This window comes from Anser anser (genome assembly GCF_964211835.1).
Source record: "Anser anser genome assembly, chromosome: 12".
Lineage (NCBI taxonomy): Eukaryota > Metazoa > Chordata > Aves > Anseriformes > Anatidae > Anser > Anser anser.
The window spans coordinates 13833641-13855028 of NC_139733.1; the positions used below are offsets into that span (position 1 = coordinate 13833641).

Here is a 21388-nt window from a genome sequence, read left to right on the forward strand (position 1 = left end):
GCACTTATACGTGTGGGTAAGAGAGAGCGTGTGTATGCCCATTTGGCCTCAAATAACACAGAGGTATTTCAGGCCTTTTCTACAACCTGTGGTGATACCCTTTAAAATTAGACTAAATGCCTCTCTCCGTTGGTGAATACTGTTGCAAATGTATTGTGAAAGCATTTGGCTCCAGACTGAACGCTTGGTCTGCATGAGCCCAGTACAGTATTCTTCATGGGACAAAGAAAGCTGCACGTTGTAAAAATTCAACATTTTTTTCTCCACATCACCTACTGACATGGTTTGCTTGCAGATCTCTGATTTAAAAACTCTGAGTAGTATAGTAAGCTCTGCTCTGATTAGGAAATAAATCTGATTAAATGTTTTAAGGGGCTGCATAGATGAAGATTCTCGTTGCCTTAACGCAAACCTAGCTTAGCAAGGAAAATGACTGCATTGTTCCCAATGCAGGGCCCGCTTTGCATAACTCCGAAGCATGTACTGTGTCAAGTGGCATGGCAAGCCCACGAGCGCTCACGTCAGGCTGATTTCCCATAAATCAACATATTTTTGGAAAAATAACATATATCTCTGAATTGCAGCACTCCATTATGCTTGCGTAGCAACTGCTGGTTAATGAGTAGCAAAACGCCGTGTGGTAACAAATGTTTTTTTGCTATTGTTGAGCTGGAATGTTAGTTCAGCTTCTAGATAGAAGTGGCTTGCGCAAGGCGCCCTGGTAAACCATGATTTCTGTGGCTTGTATGGTAGTTCTGTAGGCAACCGTGGTCTGCTGTTCCCTGCCCTGTGCTTCCCTTCATTTTCCATGTCAACCGGGAGGTGGGGTTAGGTAAAGGCAGGGAATTGGTGGCCCTTTGAACCCAGCAAAGCTCGAGCGTGAGGCCCGTTGCCAGTCAAGCATCTGCGGCAAACACTCTTTATTCCGGTTGTGTTTCTAGCAGAAACGTTGTAAGACACTTTATTTAATAGCTTTAAACCGCAAGTGTTCTTTGGCTGGTTTTATGGATGTCATAGAGCAGTCTTTCTGAAGAACAGACAGTAGTAAGAGAAAGAAAACCCCACAAAGGATTAAAGAGTTATCCTTTCCTGTAGCTGGAATCCTAGCTGAGACTAGTTCAGGACTGTGTAGCCTTGAGAAGGTACATCACCATTATTAAAAGGCAACAGAGAGGGAAAAATTCGAGAAGGCTTTTGATTATTATCATTTTTGTGATGAGTACTTCATTCCAGTATGGGAAATTCAAAATGTGCTTCCCAGAGATTTTAAATGGGAAACAGTGAGGGGAAAAAAAAAAAAAAAAAGAAAAAAAAAACTTTAAAAGAAGAAGCTCCCAAATAGAGAAGAACCCAAACAGATGAACCCTACAGAAGTGACTGTATGGTGTCTGGAAACTGCAGAATAAGCGTGCGGCCCAGTGCAGCACAGATCTGAAGAGTTTTCTCTGGAGATTTCACTGTCACAAGCAAATAATCGGGAGCCTCCTAAGTCTGATACATGTGCTCCAAACGAATGAATAATGAAAGGTTTGTGGTCCATAGGCCATTTGCGGTGCAGCCTTCCATCACCTGCTGTGGCTTTTCAACAGCTAACGGCGAGCTTTAAGCATCAGAGCCTCTCTCTTCTGGTTCTGTGCATGAAATATTACAACCTTGACTCGATAACTCTACTTGTGCCTGTCTATGCATTGGCTCCCTTTGGCTTCTTCAACTGTGTGGGTTTCCAAGAGTTAAGCTCCAGGGACGGGGCTAGCAAGGCTGTTGTCAGGTGAGAGGATCCTGAGGCACCCAGCACAGGCACCTTGGTCTCTGCCCGCTGAGGTGGCGAATGCTCGGTGGGGATTAACCTCTCGGGCCTGCACGTCGGACTGGGCACTGTGACAGGAGGTGGCCGCTGTGAGAAAGGACTCTTTGTGACAATAACCAGCCTTATGTAGTTGTAATGATAAGAGAGGGACCATCTTATTGTAGTCACTTTGCGACAAATACTACCACAATTCATTACTTTCCATCAGTGCCTCATCCTATGGAGGAATCACCACTGCCCATCTACATTGAGGAGGGGACAGAAGTCCCGACTGGTGAGTGCAGTTGGGATGGGATATTTTTAAGGGGGGGTATATCATACCTGGGTTTTATATTCCTCACGTTTGTGTATACCCGTTTGTCAATGAACATTCTAAGGCTTGTTGCAAATGTTTTTTTTTGTTTATTTGTTTGTTTTTTATTTCAATTTCTTAATACAAGTGTATTTTAGAGCTCCTGAGAATTGATATATGCCGCTAGTGTTGGTTTCCAGCTAATCATGAAGCAAAGTATGTAATTTATGCAGCAACTTCCGTGCAGGATCTCTTACCGAAGGGCCATGAGTATCAGAGGTAGTTCCCGGGTTCAGCCTTTGACCTCGGTGTTGAGATACTCAGAATATTCTGCCAGTTGGGTCAGCAGTTTTTGCCCTGCTGACACTGTCCTGCCTAGCAGCATGACACTGCATACACGGCTGAATAGCCAGTAGAGAGTTAAGGAGGTCTGCTGGTACCTGTGCTGCCCATCCCCAGTTCTGAGCTCTATTGCAGGTCTATTGTCACTGCATATGGATCTATAGGTTCGGTTTTGTTCTTGTTTTATTTTGTGGTGTTGGTGTTTTGTTTTTGTTTTGTTTTAAATAGATAAGCAGTCTTTCAGATAACCCATAAAGAAAGAGACTAACAGATCAGTAAGTTTGTCTGTGGTGATCACTTTGGACTGTAGAAGGCTGTGACTGCATCATTTCCCAGAGCCACTTATTCAGCCTGTTCTTGGATGCATTCAGTAAGTGTGCCTTGGCTACCACCTGCAGAATCTGCACAGTTGAGCAGATGTGTCTCTTCAAATAACTGTTTCTTGCTATACATCCTGAATTTTTCCACCCCTAAATTTATGCAATTACTCCTTGTCCTACTATCTTCTGAGCTAGATTAAGTACCTGCCCCTACACATACCAACTTAGAGGTATTTATAGCTGGATCTCAGCCCAGGAGTTTTCTTATTTATAGACTATATTAATTTATCTCTCTCACTCTCTCCTTAGATCATTTTTATTGTCCTTATTTGTATTTCCTTTATTTTTTCTATCTTAGTAATCTCTGGAGACCCGAACAGCTCACACTGGTTGTTTTGACATGGCATTATGCTTTAGATTTCCATATCACCCCTTCACATGTACACATCCAAAAATATCTTGGCTTTTGACCCTTTTCCTGCATCACTCAGAAGCATCACACATAGAAACTGAATTATGTGGCTAGCCTTACCTGCAGTCACCTTTAGGTCTTTCTTGGGTTCACAGCTTTGCAGCCAGCTGTTCTCAGGCAACATCACTGCTCTCCTGACATGTAGGGCTTTATACTTCTTAGCAGTAAATCCCCATCCCATTGCATGCCACTTACCGGTATTACATAGGACTGATTTAAGATAGTATGCCTACATGATTTTAATGCCCCGGAATTTTTTCATTTACAGAGAAGTTGTTGCTGTTTTGTCATATATAGAGCAAAGAAGTACTTACAATTTTGTATTTTGATACCTATTACACCTGTTTTCTGCATATTACCCCAGATCCCTTTCCCAGCTCCATCATTCTTGTTTGCATACTTTCCCCTAGTTTTCCTTCCTCTATAATTGTAATGTTAAAACTGACAGGTTTAGCTCTCTCCTTTTCTTCACGTTTTGCCTTTTCTTGTTACGTAGTTAGTATATTGTTGCTGTATTCCTTCTATGCATGGTACGACGTGGTCTGTCCCACATCTAAGATAATCTGTTCCTCACCTCCTCTAAGGCTGTAGTTAGCTGAACATCTGTCCCCCTTGTAGAACCATTACAGTTAAATTCTGTCCTGGACCCTGGTATTTTCATCTTGTCTGTCCCACTGCACTGAGGAAACCTTGACTGCTGAGATGGTGATATCTGCACAAAGAAAAAAAACTATACGGTTGATGACAAAAACAACCAACCAAAAAAAAAAAAAAACAAAAAAAAAACACCAAATAACCAACCAAAAAAAAAAACCAGCCCTGAGAGTGAAAAGGTTTTTAGAATATATTTTTTTAGTGCCGACATGAAGGAGGTTGGATCAGGCTCTGAAATGCAGAAGTAGCTGTGAAATGCCCAGATTGGGTTGGGAAGGGCATCTTGTTCATTTATTTTAAATAAACTTCGGGACTGTCAACACAGCAAGTTGTAGTTGAGGGAGGATGAGTGGAAAAAGTAAATGATACAGAGATGAGAGGAAACCACAAGCTCTAAGTTTGGTATTTGAATGCCCAAAATGGGTCAGGGCTTTTATAACAGTTGGGTGCAGTATCAATCATCAAGCTGGGAGGTCAGCTGCAAAAATCTGGTCTGTGCCAGGGTCTCAGTGCTGGTCCTACTTTCCATTCAGCTTACCAGAGTGATCCAGATTGAGGTTATCTGCACCTGTATAGAGCAGAATAGGATCTAAACGAAATCCTTTCTGAATGTAGGCTGGAGAAGAATAACACACAGTGTAGTTGTTAAAACAATTCTGCACAACTGTCATTTACTTTTAAAATGTTGGGAGAACTTAGATCTTTTCCTCATCTAAAACACATTTTGGATGTGCTCTGGATGGTATATGGAGTGCACGCTATTCTGTCCCAAGCCTGACTGATAGTGGTAGATCGCTTTGTAGCTTCTGTATTTATGAAAAAAAAAAAGAGAAATCAGTAGGTTCTTTCAGAGTCTAAATTTAACAACCCTAATTATTTCAAGCAATTTAAAAAGGAACATAAATCTCACTTGTTTATTACAGCTGCTTCATGAAAACAGCAGCTACAAATAATAGCCTATAATGAAAATCTTGCTAACACTGTCATGAATTAACCAACAAAAGAACTGCTGTATGGGATCTAGCCAAAGGCAGCATTTCCTTCTCTGGAGGGAGGGGATTTGCATCGAGGAGAAGGTGGTTATTACCTAAATGCTGTTTTTATCTGCTTGGGTGAAATGAAGACATCGACATTTCTGCGTAGATGAATAAGACTTTTGATTGGAAAACGGTCTGAGCTCTACATACTTTCTATGTACTTTAGCACTTCCTCAAGTACATTCCTAGAGGAAGTTAGGTAAGCTAGATGCAAACAAACATGCTAATAAAAGATATTTATGAAGAGATAGAGAATATTTTCTGAGCAGTAGCAAGGGATCTACAGAATAACAATAAAAGAGCACAGTTCAGATGCTGGCAGACTGCTCAGACACCGTTTCAACCGTCTTCCCCACAATTAAGCAGTTCAGGAGGTTCAAGGTGAAGAAATAGGCAGAGCAAGCCATTGTTCACCATCACCGGTCACGCTAAGGTCATGACTATATTCCCCAGTCACCATTTGGAACCTCTTGAGTTAAGCACTGAAGAAAACACCCCAGACCAGACGATCCAAAATTACATTTTATAAAACAAAAAAAGCAGGAACACAATATTTGTACTGGCAATCATTGTATTTTGGGCTGTACAGAACATCACTGAGGGAATAATTGCCTCCTCGGGGATCAGGGAGCAAGAGAGCTGTAGGTTGAGATGTTTGTTTATGTTACTTCTTCCAAGTCACATTTTGAGATGTTAATGTTGTTTAATACCGCCTGTCAAATTAGCTGCAAAGACATACAAATTCAGGATCTAATTCCCCACTGATTTACTCCAGTGCAGCTTTGTTGAGTCCAGCGGCATTGCTATTGCTGTATCCTTGTGTAAACAGGGTCAGAGCCAGACCCCCTGGTTCAGGAATCAGACATGCTGACCTTGAAACTGTGGCACTGCTGCTGTAGATCTAAGGCCCTGCATAGGCAAAATCCCAGTGGTCTGCCGCTGGTCTTACTGCTCCACTTTTGCTAATGAATAGCACCGCCTTAGTGGACTTATTTCAAACATATACAAGTGTTACACAGAACTTGTCTATATAGGATTGTTTCCTCCATTAAATTGTCTCAGTGTGAAGGAAAACTCCATTAGCACTCTGAAGCCATATTCTTTTGGTGGTACTCACAGGTCGTGCTGTAGCCCAGGCTCATTTGAGTGGTCTTGATAAGGGAAGAAGAATTTTCTTGTAATTGCATACAGTTTTCTTCTGCTGCTGCTCAGTCCCTGCTTTTAAGCATCTCTGATGGCTCATTAATGGTAAAAACGTTCTTGGATTTCCAGTCTACTCCTGCTTTTGGGCAGACTCACTGAAAGACAGATGTTTTGTTGCTTTTGTTTCCTCCCTTAGTAAGAGACTTAGAGCTGGCTTTTAAGCGGAGTAAGCATAGGAAGCACAACTTTCTCAGGCAGGGAGAGCATTCAACACCTTAAAGAGAACTACCTTTGTGTCCCTCTAGGAGGTTGCCTTCCTGTGTTAGGGAAGAGAACCATTTCTGTCATACACACTTCTGGGTTTGCTCTTTCATGGGGTGCTGGCACATGGAAAGCTTGATTTTTGCCAGGTACTGAGTGCCTTCTGCAAGGTATTGAGTGCCCTCCTATCCTTTGCAGCCAAAAAGGAATTGATTGCTCTTGGCATCAGGCAAATCTGGACCCAGAAGACCACAGGTAGTATTTACCCGTTATTTATGTGCTTTTGCATGCCAGAGGTTGTCTGAATTGATTTCCCTAGAATACAAGAGACTTCAGGATTAATGGTACTTGGCCTGCTGCTAAAATCATTATTTTATTCTTTGAAAATAATAATAATACAATAATAAGCATGACTTTTATTGCATTGCCATAGGGAAATTACCCTCACCACCCACACCCACCCCCCAAATCCCCAAATTAACTAGTCCAAGTAACTAGTAGCTCTTTAGAGCCATTGCAAATGTGTGAGTGATATACCCTGAATGAGCACCATACGCCGATTCCTGTGGCACAGTGAGTCACAGGACACATTGTGGAAAGCAATAATTGCTTGGCATGCATCATAACATTCATTAGGGTTTTTTGTTTGGTTTTCTTTAAGGAGTATGTTTTTACTCTGACAATAAAATGAATGTTGTCTGATATGCTGACACCAAAGTTTGTTGCTTATTTTGTACTTAACCTGGAGCTTACCCACTTGTCACTCACCGCACACACCCTCTGCATCTGTTTCTTTCCAACTACTTGTATTGTATATATGCAGTATCAGAATAAGAGTGAGCTTTCCATTCAGTATTGTCTTTTCACTTTGTGCTAATCCTCTTCTCCCCTTAAATCCTCATCTTCTTTCTTTGTCTGATAGGGTAATTCAGACTGGTTATAAGGAGAAAAAAAAATGTTCACCCCGAGAGGAGTGAAGCACTGGGACAGGTTGCTCAGAGATTGTACAGTCTCCACTCTTGGAGATTTCAAAGCTTGACCAAACAAGGCCATCAGCAAAACAGTTTGATTTTGATGTTGGCCCTGCTTTGAGCAAGAGGCTGCGCTATAGAAGTCCCTTCAACCTAAGTTATTTTATGGTTCTGTTTAATGCCCAGTTCCTGTTCTGTTTCAGCAAAGGCAATGTGTGTATCATTAACTCCTTGCTCCCTGTTGGAGTCCACTGTCATTCATCTCAGCATAGAACAGGAGTGACCTCATTAAGGTCAATGAAGTTACAGAAGTTTTACTCATGGAGGATCAAAATCAAATTGTAAATGGTAACCTCAGATGAGAGTAGTAGCTGAAATTTGTGTATCTCTGCATTTAGTTGGAATTTTTATCACCACCTTCAGGAATTGCACTTGAGATCTCTTTAAGTCTTCATTAGCTGCCAATTGAAGTTACCAGTTGAAGAGTTTCATACATAATTATATCAGGATGATAGATATTTAAAAAGTAGAGATCACCTTTTTTCCGTTTCCGTCACAAATCCCTTTCTATAGCAGCGCAGCCTCAAGCAGTCTTGAAGAGAGCTCTGGGGTATTTAGGATTTAGCGAGTCACCAACTGGCCTCGCTGTGCCATTACGTGCTGCTCTCCTCGTGTGGCTGGAGCCACGTGAGGGACTTAATGCTGCACAAAGCATCTGCTTCTCAGCTGAACGCCTTCCCAGCCCCGCAGCTGTCTGCCAAAGGGCTGGGGATGTGCAGAGGGGCGTCTGTGAGCTCTACAGGACAGCAAATTCTCATGTGTTGGTCCAGACGCAAGCAAAAAATGCCTTTTGTCAGAATAATGTTATTTTAAAGGTGCTTAAAGAAAGCAAAAGCATGCTGAGATTCACCATATCTGTTCTAGGGAATTTTCAACACTGATCTAGTTTCTACCTAAAAAATGTAAGAGACCGCCAGTTGGTAGGAAAAAGAAATATGGGAATAGTTTTATAGGGTTGCTCTTTCCATATAACTTAACCAGATAATTTGTTTTTCTCTGTATCTTTATCAGCAAGAAGTATGTTGCTTATGCAAACAACTTATTTCCCATCAGGCTCTGTCAAAAATAAAGCTGACAAATGGGGTTACCTTAGTGGATGGAAGAAAGACTGAATATGAGCAATCAAAAGCATTTTTGTCCCTTGTTATGCAAGGCAGGATTTGGAAGCCAGGATTTAACAGGACAGACTTGCTTTCATATACTTTTTCTAGTGATTGCTGCCTTCCCTCTTTTGTGACTACATCAATTCTCTCTCCCTGTACAGATCCTCCTTCAAATGATGTAGCGGGTTGCTCTTTCAAATGTGAAAAAGGTGTTGTGCCATGTAGAGGGACTATAGTAGCGTAAGATACTGTTAGTTACTCAGTGGGGTTCGGGATTCTTTCAATTCCACTCTTCCTGCAGTACGCAAACTACAGATTGCAAGGCCAGTTCAATAGACAGGATGATACTCACATGAGGAACATAAAGCGATACATGTGAGTGAATCACCTGGGTTTCTGCTTCTACAAAACTGTCAGAATTTCACATAGCTCTTACCTGGTTACAAAAATCTAGACAGGTAAACTGAAGGAAGTTCTCTTGCTTTCTATCATCAGTTTACATATGGAGTGTCTTTATGGCTCTCTCAGCTGTTCGTCACGTACCCATCATTTATGCTGGAACTGCAAACAGTTTTCCACCTGTCTATTTATAGCTGTTTTGCACATGAAAAAAAAAAAAAAAAAGTCATGAAAAACAATTGTAGTCATGTTGAAAACAGCTTCGGATATTAAAGGTTAATATGCCACATTCGTATCTAGTTGTAAGCATATTCACTTACATGAAATTGCTCTAAGAAAGTATTCATCCTCGATGGTTCGGCTTTATGAACTGTGTCTGAACTGGTAAACAGGAGTAGGGTAAATTTACAGTAGCCAGGTTAGGACTATAAAAGCAACCTGCAATGAAAGCCATCAGCTGGTATTTGTTTGAAAAGATAAGACAGAAAACTGCTCATGATGTTCATATAATGTCATGGTATATTTGGGGATGCTTACCTGCAAAAGCCAGCAGAAAAGCAAGTACCTGTAGCCCGCAGGAGTGGCACTGCTAGGAAGGTAGGACTGCAGATATTCATTTCATACTGGAGTCAGCCTTGCTCTTACGAAATTCCTTGCAGGGGCAGCAATGCCAGTGTGAATTCAGTGGGGCTTTTGTCCAAGTAGTGTGTGGGATCAGGATGTTGTTTGTGCTTGGTGTGGGCTCGGCACTTTGCAGCCCATGGTATGCAGAAGTGGTTTATATGTTCTTTTCCGTAGAGAAGCGGAGTATTTGTTCTGGTGCTGTCTGGTTTTCATATCTCTTGACATAAAAACGATCGCAGCTCTCTGTACTGATGTCAAAGGGCATCTGTGGCTAAGCAGAGCTGAAAATACACCTCAGATTGGAATTCAGCCTGATCATGCGATGTTTCCAAGAATATTGGTTCAGTGATCAATACAAAAAGTCTTACTTCAAACTGAGACCTTCAAAATAGATGGGGAACGATCAAGAATTTGTGATTTTTGATGAAATCATGCCCAGTGAGAGGCTGAGAAGCCTATAGGAGCTAGTGATCTCCCTCCTGAAGTACCCTCCATGAGCACAGCCATGGTGTGGGGGCTGCTGGCTGCCTTCAGGGGATGGAGCTGTGGCTGGAGACCATGCCAAGGCTGTTCTGGGATTCCACAAAAAAAATGCCAGCATCCAGCCTTGCAAGCAAGCACCTGGCACCAGCTGCACAAAAATAAATAAACACCACAATGTCTACACAGCTTTGCTTTTTTTTTTTTTTTTTTTTGTGAAAGTCACCAGTTCACGGACCTGTTTTGCAAATTTGTGTTCACTCTGTGAGCTCGTTCATCAGCTTTGTCACTTCTGCTTTTAGCATATCCTCCACAGAAATCCCCCGCTCTCTTGTTTGGTCTGCTGTATCAGTAGTTTCAGATTCATTTCCTGTGTGAAACTTCATGTGCTTAAAGTTTCTGTTCCATTTTTTTTTCCTTGAAGGGAAGAAAAACAACAACAATGAATTAAACCTTGGCGTGCTTAGGAAATTTCTTACAGCTGATGCCTGTGTGCAGTGGTGCTCAGGTTGGGCACCACAGCCACCTGAGTACCGCAGCTCCCCCTCGGCCTGTGCAAAAGTCTTCAGCTGTTTTTTTGTCACTGTCTCATGTTTTTGCTGATAATTGCTGCCAGCACAGAAATCAAGACCGAAATCAAAAGTAGCTCACTCTTATCATAAAGTTTTAGAGCTCGTGGCTCTGTCCTCAGGGCTTTGTAACCTCGTCAGGCTTTACAGGCCTGTGGTGGGCCTAGCACCGTGGATTGCGTGCGTGTAATGGCTGTGTTCCTGCTGCAAGCCGGCCCGCCATTTTCCACCCACAGCACTGTGTTGCACGCAGCTCTTCTTTTCATTAATGTACTCTAGAAAAAAAGCTGAAAAATCAGGTATTGTGCAGATGGGGTACAGGAGCAAAGAAGAAGAAGGAGGTTTCTTCTCCCCCACTGATGGTGCTGGCATCTAGATTTGTGAGAACAAGGTGCTGTATGACCTGTTTTAACAGCTGCCGCAGGTGGGATAGAGTTCTGCCCTTGGTTTTTGTTTAAATTGAGATGAATGGACAGAAACAATAAAAAAGCAGCTCTGTCTTTGTATTGACGTGTCCTAGGCAGATATGGCAACAGCCTGGTTACAAAGCAGATCAAAGCCTTTAGCGGGTATGGAAAACTTGGCTTGTTTTTCCAAAAGCATGTACTCCTGTATATATGTCTGTTTTCTTCCTATTTAGAAAATATACTGAAAAAGCACGGCAATCTTCAGAAGATTGCTTAAGAAAACTCACTGAACACTAGCATTGGTAAACTCAGTAAATTTAGGACTAAATTTAGTAATTAAAAAAAAGAAAAAAGAACAGGTGAGGCTGGAATATTTATTCCCAAGAAAAAAGAAAAAAAAAACACTTTGAAATAATGAATTCATACAATTAATTTCTCATTTGCTTCATTCAATGGCTACTTTATTGTTTCTCTACCATGCACTGAGGCACGGCTCTGTTATCATAGCACAGAGAAGGCTCTCAGACATTAACATGCGCTGTAAGTGCCTTGCAGATGTGTCACATAGAATCAATACATTATTAACCACATGCAAAAAATTCAATAGGCGCAGCACACAACACTGACTATTCAAGTTCATAAGCTTTGTGAGCTTTAAGATTTTTGTCTTTTTTTATAGCAGGATGTGAGATATCTTTTCATAGTTGCTGATGTGGTTCATTAAGGGCAGTAGAACTGATTTAATTGACACCGAGACTTGAGAATTGCAGTCCACTGAGCAGCAGACCTTTAGAATCAAAAATAAGATACAAAAATGCTTGTTCCTTTAGTCAAAAGTTGGATAACTGCAAGATGCAAGCTGGTTGAAAAGGTGAGGATGTGCACAGCTCATTGAGTCACCTTTGACAATGCCCGTCTCACTTGGAAATCCATCACTTTGCCCCATCACTTGAATACACTCCTGCACTTTGTTAAGAGCCCTCTCTTAAAGATGAAGGCTTCGAGAGGTGGTATCATGCAGTGAATTAATGTTTTTTTCACTTTGACAACAGGATAGCTGGTAAAGCAGAGAGAGTACGCAGGGAAAGCAGCGGGGAGCTGGTGCTCCATTGCAGCCTACTGACAGTCAGGAGGCTGTTAGCTGGCACCCGGAGGCATTAAATTAGGTCAGCAGTTGGCTTCATGTGAACAAAACCAAGTGGTAACTGGATGTTCTCCCGCACGTAATTGCCAGTACGGTGTACCAGGGATGAGCACTTTCCATTCATTCTTTCTCCCTCCGCCAACCCTTGCTTTCTTCCTCTCTTTCTCTGTGGTCCTTTTTGCAAGAGTTGCCCTTGGGCTTTTGTCTGTAAGGGGAGGACAGAGCAGGAGGACAGCAGCTTTCTGGTGCAGGACACTTGGTTTCTCACTCGGATACAGGAGACACAGTGTCCACTGAAAAATTTCGGTAGGGTGGAGTTGTGACCAGTGTGATGCAGTGTGCCAGTCCTCTGCTTTGCTGCATCCCTATCTCTTCCTCGCTGACCTCTGCAGGGGCCAGGGCTGCCCTGGGACCTTCCCCTGGAGAATTGGGCTCTGTTTTCCATCACTCTGAGGCTGGGAAGCATCACCTTCACCTCAGCCCTACTGTTTAGGAACAGGATCGTGTTCCCACTGGAACCCACTGAGGTGTGACTACAGTGGATCATCATTCTCCTTTCCACCCCACACAACAGGAGGGGAGTTTTTAATTTCCTCCCATTGGGCACATCTCCTGGGCTGATTGTAACTGTTTTATTTTTTCAGATGAACAAGTATAACAAAATGAGCATCTAGAGTATTACATGACTTCAAATTTTCTGCTTCTGAAATCTGAGCAAAGATTCAGGATTTCATAACAGCTCTGTGCTGTAACATGGTACCTATCTGAGGCATTTGAAGAACCTGAGTGGAAACACCACAGAGAAAAAAGTATGTGGGAAAAAAAGATACCTTTTGTCCAGACCACAACTGATGAAAAAGAAATTGCATTAAGCCCTGGGCTTTCCTTTCAGAATAGACTGTAGCTTTATGAAGGAGTACATTTTCCTCCGAGAACATTTTTAGCAGCAGATTTTCCAGTCAATCTTAGAACACTAAAAAATGGTGAGAAGGGAGATGGCAAAAGTTGGAGAGAAAACTGAGAAAGAAGGAAGGACGAATGGATAGATGTTTAAATAAATACACACACGCAGGGAAAAAGAGGGGTCCATTAAATACAAAGAGAATGTGTTAGATGGGAGTTCAGGCATTGTTAAAAAGAGAGTTAGTATATGCCATAAAAGAAGGGATATTATTTTTCAGAAGACTTCGATATTTTGTTCGATGAAGCAGAAGGAACTGGGACATGAGGTAAGGACAATAAAGGAAGTCAGGTGCTCTTTGGGTACTGGTGTGGCCTCAAGGGCTGCCAAACATAAGGGGTTTTTCTTCTGCAGATCAGAAAGACTTGCACTAAAGCCTAAAGTTTGATCAAGGGGCTGTTTATTTTAATCATGTATTGATTGGCTTAACCGCACTGCTCCTTGAGGGAGGGAAAGCTGTCAACATAAAGAATTACAGCTTTCAAAGTTCCAAGTAATCCTAGGAAATGAGCCAAATATAATAAATGCAGTTTTATTTGGGACCTGATCCTACTACTGTTGAAATCAATACCAGCTTTTCCATAGCTTTCAGTGAGATATGAAGCTGCTTTTTTGAAAAGCAATTCCTCTGATCCAGCAGTTAGTGTAGCTGATTTTGAAATAGTCATGAATATGAATATGAAACTCAAAGAAAAAAAAAAAGAAAAAAAAAAGGCACCAACCAACAGATCTAGAAAATCTGTATTTTAAAGGGAGGTTGATTTTGTTTTGCAAGATATGAAAGAAAAAAAATGGCAAAAAAATAAAAGAGATGATAATTTTTAAAGAGGTAGTGAGCTTAAGCAGAGTTGGAAAAATTAATTACAATGTGATAAACAGATGTCCTTCAAAAGCCATTGCGACTTTGTGACAAAGCCAAGGACAAAGCACTGAGAAGCTCAAGATACAGAGTCCTCTGCACAGGCTGAACTTAGTAGAAAAGGATCCTTGAAAGCAAAAGCAGTGGTGGTGCACATCATGGTGCAAGAATAGTCCAGAAAATCAGCAGTACAGATGTGCAGTCATTCCTCAGGCAGAATTCCCATTAAGGCCAGAGACACTCCGAGTATGTACTTTGCTTTTAGTTTTGTAATGGAAGAAGAAGCTATAAAACAAATGTTCAGTTACGATTCTAGTCACAAATTCAGTGTGTCCAATTCCTGGTCAAAGTTTACATGCAGGGACCAAAAAAGAAGTAGCTCCTTTTCTGTGGTTTATGATCTTCAGATACAAGACAGGACATGCATTTTAGCGTGCACAAATATTTACATATGTCAATCTGTGTGTACAGGCAGACTTTGATTTCTGTGTATCCATCAGGGTTTGGAAAACCACTTTTTTAAGACTTGATTTTTAAAGATTATTGAGTGATGTAACATTGAGTGAGGTAACATCTGCGATGAATTTTTCCCTGGGGCTCCTCCTGGAAGGTGTTACCCTACGTTGGTCTCCTGTCTCTGGCTATAAGAAGCCAGGAGTGGATCATAACTGTAATTCCAGAGCAGAAATTGAACAGTGTATTTTCAGATGTGTAATCCATGGGTTGTCTATCAAAAAAAAGTCAGCGGTTCAGCAGTAATGTGAGTTATGTCAGCCTGGACAACTGTCCGCACTGGTGGCCTTCCCCCATCTGCATCTCATCATCTCAGGCCTCTGCCCAGCGCCTCCCCCTTCCCCTACCCCTCAGTTTTTGCATGTTATGAAGGATTACATTTCAATGCCAGTGTTTTTTAAAGGGTATGGGTTATCTGAGGTGCAGGCTGTACGTGCAAAGATACGATAGTTGTGTCACAGGAGATGACCCAAGCTGGGTTAGCTGCGAAACCTCTCTGCTTATGGCTAATCTTTTGGTATTTTCAGCTCCCCACCAGGGAATGTCATAGAGGGCAGCAGGACAGTTTGGGTTGTCACAGGGGGTGCTCTGCGTGAGGAAATTCATGTGCCAGGCACACAGGACAGACACGTGGTTCTGCAGAAGGAGAGGAGCCCTTGTACCTCAAGCAGATGCTTGAGACACGCAATGAGGCAACGCTGGCTCCCTTGTTGTATTTTTCCACATTTTACCAGCATCAGTTTGACTATCAATAACTTCATCCTCAGTTAATTAGGGTTGGTACCAGGGTAAATGAGAGCAGATTCTGGGCCTGTCTCATCCGGACCCTTTCTCCCCTTGGTTTTGGGTCAGGCTGTAGCTGTTCAGCTGCACTCAGCCTAGTAGCACACTGCAAAGGGCAGGCTTGACTGCTGCTTTTTATTTATCCATATTAAGTTCATCAGATGAAGCCAGAGCTTCCTGGGGCCATCCGAAGCTTCCTGGAGAGGGTACTCTCACAGGCAGACGTGTCTCCTGGAGGCAGCCGTGTGTCTCCGGGAGGCAGACATGCGCCCCAGACTTGGATCACTCCTTTTGGACTATGTGGTTGTAAGAGCATTTTCTTACAATATATTTCCTTGGGGGAATCAGATGGACTTAGATCTCGGATACCATCCCCACTAAGTGATACAGTAAAAATAACCTATTATTCTCTGGTTCTGACCTGGGCGGTGACAACATATTGTTTCAGCATCTCTGTCAGACTATTTCCCTTAAGAGCCATTTTAACCTCACCCAGTGGGACATAACTAAAGGAAATGAAACTCCAACCCCATTAAGGAAAAAGACAATGCCTTTCACTAAACAAACTTGATTTTCTTGGCTTTTCTTTGCCAAGGAGAATCGCCCGTACCCCCCACCCTTGCAGCCTTTGTAGACAGTTCCTGTAATTGGGAACGTCTGGGTGGACACCAATGGCTGGCAGCAAAGGGGGATAAATCTGACATCCCTTGAACGTGACATGGGCTGGGACTGCAGTCCCAGGTGGCCGCTTAGCGTCAATTCCTATGGTACTGGTCGGCGGTACGTGCCTGCCAGCCACAGCTGCCGGCCCTCGAAACACAATCAGGGGTTTAGCAAGACTAGATCGGAGATACACAGCAAAGCTGGGCTGTTACTAATTTTGTGCAGGTGTTAGATCGCTACTGTAGTGTGGCCCACTATCTAGAGCTACTGACTTGCAACAAAATCGTGTTGGTCCATCTCCTGGCACTCATCGGGTGAAGCACCGACCCCAGAAGCAAGTGTGGGCTTGAGGATGTGTCATTTGCATGCTAAGAGAGGGATCACGTTCTGTCTTCACATGCCAGCTAAGGTTGGAACAAAATTTACATGCAGTAATTAGGTTTTCAAGCATATCCATTAATTTGGGGTGTCGTGAGACAAATTAGAAATCCCTTTTTAAAATGCAGTCCCACGCTGTTACAAAGTAGGCGTCTGGGAAGGCACCAGCTCACACATGGTGTGCAGGTAATTAGGACAAACCACAGGGTGATCGGCTTGTCCCAGGGAGAATTAGGGTACACAGAGTGTGAAAAATTGCACATTCTGGGTAGCACCGAGTAACACCTGGGTCAAAGTCAATCTGCAGTGAAAAAGATTAGAGCCGGCAAAAAATAAAGAAAGAACTCTGTGTTGCAGGATAAAAGTAGATCGCAAAAAATTGCAGTCCTGGAGCAGTTTTTCATCTTGGAGGCAGCTAATGTCTGTAGTTCCCCTTGGTTTTTTGACGTACAGGTTCTCCACGTACCCAGTGCTCTGTTTCGGGGTATTTCCAGTAGCAGTCCCCATGGGGAGCAGTTAAGCTCCTGTTTCAAACCTTAATCCTGCAGGGTTCTATAAACATATGTATCTCTGCGCTCTGATAAGCAAGTTTATGGCTGTCCCAGCAGTTCACCAAATAAATGAAAAAACAGAGAGTGCCCTAAGCACTAGATGTGAGTTGTGCCCTCTTTTGAACCCTTCCTTCCCCTGCTGATGAGTGTTTCGGTAACCCCTGTGAAGAACAACTTCCATGAGAGACCGTCCGAATGCCCTCCATTCCTGAGCCCAGAATAGCCTGTTGCCTGATGGTTATGACATTCTCCTGCAAGATGAAAGATAGGGATTTGAGCAGCACAAATAGCAAAAGAAAGTGAAATCAGGCCTTCCCCATGCCAAGTTAATGTTGCATTGGGAGCAGGATGTCAGTCACCGTGTAGGTACCTCTTTAAAGAGAAGTACTTACACCTTTTTTTTTTTTCTCCCACAAGCGATGGCTGTGGGAGAAAATGGATGGATGGTGCAGGGTGGTACCTGTCTGGGGCATGTAGTGAGATGCCAGTGTCCCAGGGAGGATAAAGCTGTTGCGAATCCCTCCCAGAGGCACCTGCTTCAATCTCCATGCACACTACTAGAAGCACAAGTTAGCAGTTGTGGGTTAATTCCCCAAAGGAGGTAGGTACCTAAAGGCTCTTGCAGAGCTGGCCTTACCACTTTCATTCAGTCACTACACTAGCTGGTCTCATACCATGTCTCTTAACAGCAGTTAGTAGGAGATGTTTCAGAGGAGTAAGTGTCCTGCCCCACACCCCTACAGTGGGTGATGGGGACCCACCACCCTCTGATTAACTTTCTCCTTCTGTGAGCTCTCTCTGCTGTTGACTGGGAGGTATTGCAGTTGCCTGTAACACCTCTGTGCAGTCAGCAGTGGCCCTTTTTTTTAAAAAAAAAAAAAAAAAAAAAAAAAAAGGTAGAAAGTCATAATGATTAGCACCGGGAAGATTAAAGTTCCTTTTTAGATCATGGCCTGATAGCAACTGCTGTCGCAGTAACTCCTTTGCAAAGGCCACGAATATATCAGGAGGGCAAATATCAAGCTTCTGTGGTTTGCCAAAATGTTAGCCTTCTGAATCTTTCCATGGTGGATGGAAAGATTTACGGGTACAGTGATGCATATCTATCTCAGAATCATGTTTGGATTAAAAACTTCCTGCAGAGCTAATGTCAACTCAGGTTTCAGGTCACTGCCACAAGCTAAATCAGGTTAGAGATCAAAAACAGCAAGGAGGTAGGAGGCTTGCAGCTATCAACTGGGATAATCTGAGGCATGATTTTTTATGACTGCACCCATAATGACATGTACAAGCAGGGAATGGCTGTGGTCTGGAATAAACTTGCTGGTTTGCCTGGATCTGGTGAAGATTTCACATGTTCTTCAGCATCAAAATACCATGCAAAAAATACCTGGTCAGATCCAGCTGAAGTCACTTGAGTTATATGAGGAATTAATTAGCTTTATTATATGCCTGAGTTCTGCTTTAACATAAAGACTACTAGCTGTTCCTAAATTGTTTTCATTAGGCAATCCACATAAAAAGACACCTGTTAGATGTAATAATTCTAGCTGTTACTATTTTACACAGTCTATGTTTTTTGTACATTATATATAAAAATTATAAAGCAAGCTAAGGTTTAATATGGTTTGGGTTTTGCATCAGGTGACTCATGCTGCTGGATTTTTAATTAACTAAGGAGCAATTATTCATGGCAAACTGTTCAATTGCATAGGTGCAATAATTGAATCTAAAGGTTTATTTTTGTCCATTTATTGATGTCAAGGGAAAACAGTACAGTTATGAAAATGGAATAAACTGAAAAGATTCCTTCAGCTGCTGCAGGTTGATTAGGACAAATGACTTTCCATTCCAGTTTTATGAATGTATAGTTTTCTGAAAGGTTTACAATACTACAGGGAAAGGAAATCGCAGGCAATAAATGATGCAGGATGGTTCATTGTTGTTGGGAAATAGACAAAAATGGTTTTATCTGAATATGTGCGATGTACTGTTCTGCTGTATTTCACTTCAACTCTTGAGAAGGAATCAGACGCAGTGATTTGTACCTTGTTATGGGCATGGAAACAGCCTGAGACATTTCCCTGTGTTGCAGATGGAATCTGTAATAAAGCCCTCTTGCCGACACAGTGTGCAGTGTCACTGCACCTTTTGTCTGTGGCCAGCAGGTAGGCAGCAGCATCAAACCATTGCTGACCCCTGCATTGCACTGACAGCAAGGAGGTGACCACAGAGTCCAGTGGTGGTTTGTCTGCCCTGGTCAGCGAAGGCAGCATATGTATTTTCATATCTCAGTTTGATAAACAGCACTGTCTTTTATGGAACTGAGTTTTGTTAAATAGTTCTTGCAGTGTTAGAGAGCATTACCAGTAAAGACTGTTTAATAAACCCACCTTTTTTTCTTTTCTTTTTTTTTTTTTTAATGCAGAAAGCAGAAATATGGCAACAAAGGAAAAGCTTCAGTGTTTGAAAGATTTCCACAAGGACATCCTCAAACCTTCCCCTGGCAAGAGCCCGGGGACACGGCCTGAGGACGAGGCAGAAGGAAAGCCGCCCCAGCGGGAGAAGTGGGCGAGCAAGATTGACTTTCTGCTGTCCGTGGCTGGTGGATTTATTGGTTTAGGCAATGTCTGGCGGTTCCCGTATCTCTGCTACAAAAATGGCGGAGGTGAGTCTTTATTTCCTTCTCGTAAGTCAGTCTCTCTGCCACATACTTACTGTTTCCAGTGCCTTCATTCAGTTTTTTAAAAAAGTAATCACCTGTTTTCTGCCTTTTCACCAGTATTTGGGAGAGATTATTTTATTACTTAATAGCTTCTGTTAAAACTTAGCTATGGAAAAACAACAACAGCAATTTAAAATTTTATACTACTGAACCTTTTATGTTCTTTTATTCTGGTATAATTGAGTCTAAGCTTTAACCAAAAGATACAGTATTATTATAGACCAGTAGCCTAAGTCATGCACTGCAAAACCGGAGTAACTCAAAGGGAGTTACTCTAAGTTAATAATAAGACAAAGCATCAAACAATGGTTTCTGTTGGATTTCAGAATAAGAGCATTCTGAGTCACGTGAAATTGTTGTGTGCCTAACCCCATTGTTATTACAGATTTTCATCTTAAAAAGGTAAGACAATGCCCTTTCATTTGTGTTTATCCATTTCACTTGAAGTGTTTGAATATGAGAAAAAGTACCTCCAAATTAAGATTATTGAATACTGATATTAAAGTAGCATATATGTTTTTTTGTTTCTGTATGTCTGTTAACACGTTTTTAAAGCTATCTTGTGTAGAGACACTCACTTCATCTCAATTTAGTACTATTATGTTTTCTCAACAGGTGCATTTCTTATACCTTATTTCATTTTCCTGTTTGGGGGAGGTCTTCCCGTGTTTTTCCTGGAGGTGGTGCTAGGACAGTATACCTCTGAAGGTGGAATTACATGCTGGGAAAAGATCTGCCCTATTTTCACTGGTTAGTACCTTTCGTTGTCCCTTACTACTTAAAGACACCTCTGATAACAGCAGTGCAATGCCCCTTATATCTATTCATTCAGCTATTCGCTGTAGTAATTGAAAGTATGATATTGGTTCCTGGAAAGGTAGAAGTCAGAGAGTCTGAAGGACAAAGTGAGGTATTGATTTTGATGCTATCATCTTGTTAACTGGCAGAACTGCCAATAAGCAAGAAAGAAAATGCATATTATGCCTTAAAAAGGCAATCGCACATTTGGTTCATAGGTACTGGAGAATCTGTTGTTTTGGAAGGCTAGAGCCTTTTACGTGCCCTTTTGAGAAAGCGTCTTCAAAATATTATTCTGGTCAGGAAATCAAAATACTTCTGCCATATGAAAGCTTATCACTGACGTCATCTGTCTACGACTGATATAACCAAAACCTGCACAGCATTTTGTGTAGGATTCAGGAACGGGACTTTCCTCATAACTGAGTTGCTCCTGGCAAACAGTCGTGTTTGTCTCCTGTTATTCAAGGGCCTTTGCCAGCAAATGAATTACTCAAAACTCAGAGCAATTATGTGTATGCCACTCTGAAAGTTAACTAGAATGAAAAATCATGGACAGGTTAGCAAAATTACTGAGGATGCTGCCTTGTGTATAGATTACCCTCAACAGCCTGATAATACAAGCAAAACCATACGGAATAATTGCATTAAATAGTGGGACACTCTTCTTTTACAAATCCCATTTGGAAAGAGTGAGGATTTCTCACTGAAATGTCTCTAGCTCTGCCACTGTTGCTGTTACAGATTTCTCTCTCCCCTTACGTCACTCCAGGCAGCAGTAGGGGTTTTCTCCAGGGCTCGCACTCCCACCTAATACTCAGAACGCTACTAACTTGATGTAATTATGCTGCTTTAGCTCCATTTTCTTCCTACTCCTCCCACTTTCATGAAACCTTTTCTTTGGAGGAGGAGGAAAGAATGTTCCTTGTTTAAATAGCAATCTCTCAGGCATCTATAAAGAGAAATTGTCACTCTAATAATGTGACTAACTGTATACCCTGAATGAAATGCAGCTGCATAGAATAAATACCACTTGCTCTGGTTGTTTTCACCTGTCATAAAGATAATCTCT

At 42.0% G+C, this 21388-nt stretch overlaps 1 protein-coding gene across 11 annotated transcripts in view; it reads left to right on the forward strand.

The window, feature by feature from the left end:
* SLC6A6 (solute carrier family 6 member 6) overlaps nt 1-21388 on the forward strand; it is a 58003-nt gene that overhangs the window by 4937 nt on the left and 31678 nt on the right. For 4 of the 11 annotated variants that reach the window (XM_083796178.1, XM_083796181.1, XM_083796179.1 and 1 more), the window contains 2 exons: nt 19222-19461; nt 20134-20268. In XM_083796178.1, the coding sequence (XP_083652304.1) occupies nt 19233-19461; nt 20134-20268 (364 nt within the window). In that variant the 5' untranslated portion in view covers nt 19222-19232. Of the gene's footprint in view, nt 1-2015; nt 2082-2685; nt 2812-6526; nt 6584-19221; nt 19462-20133; nt 20269-21388 lie in introns of those variants that run through there. The other 7 variants (XM_083796176.1, XM_083796174.1, XM_083796177.1 and 4 more) reach the window with 4 other exon arrangements.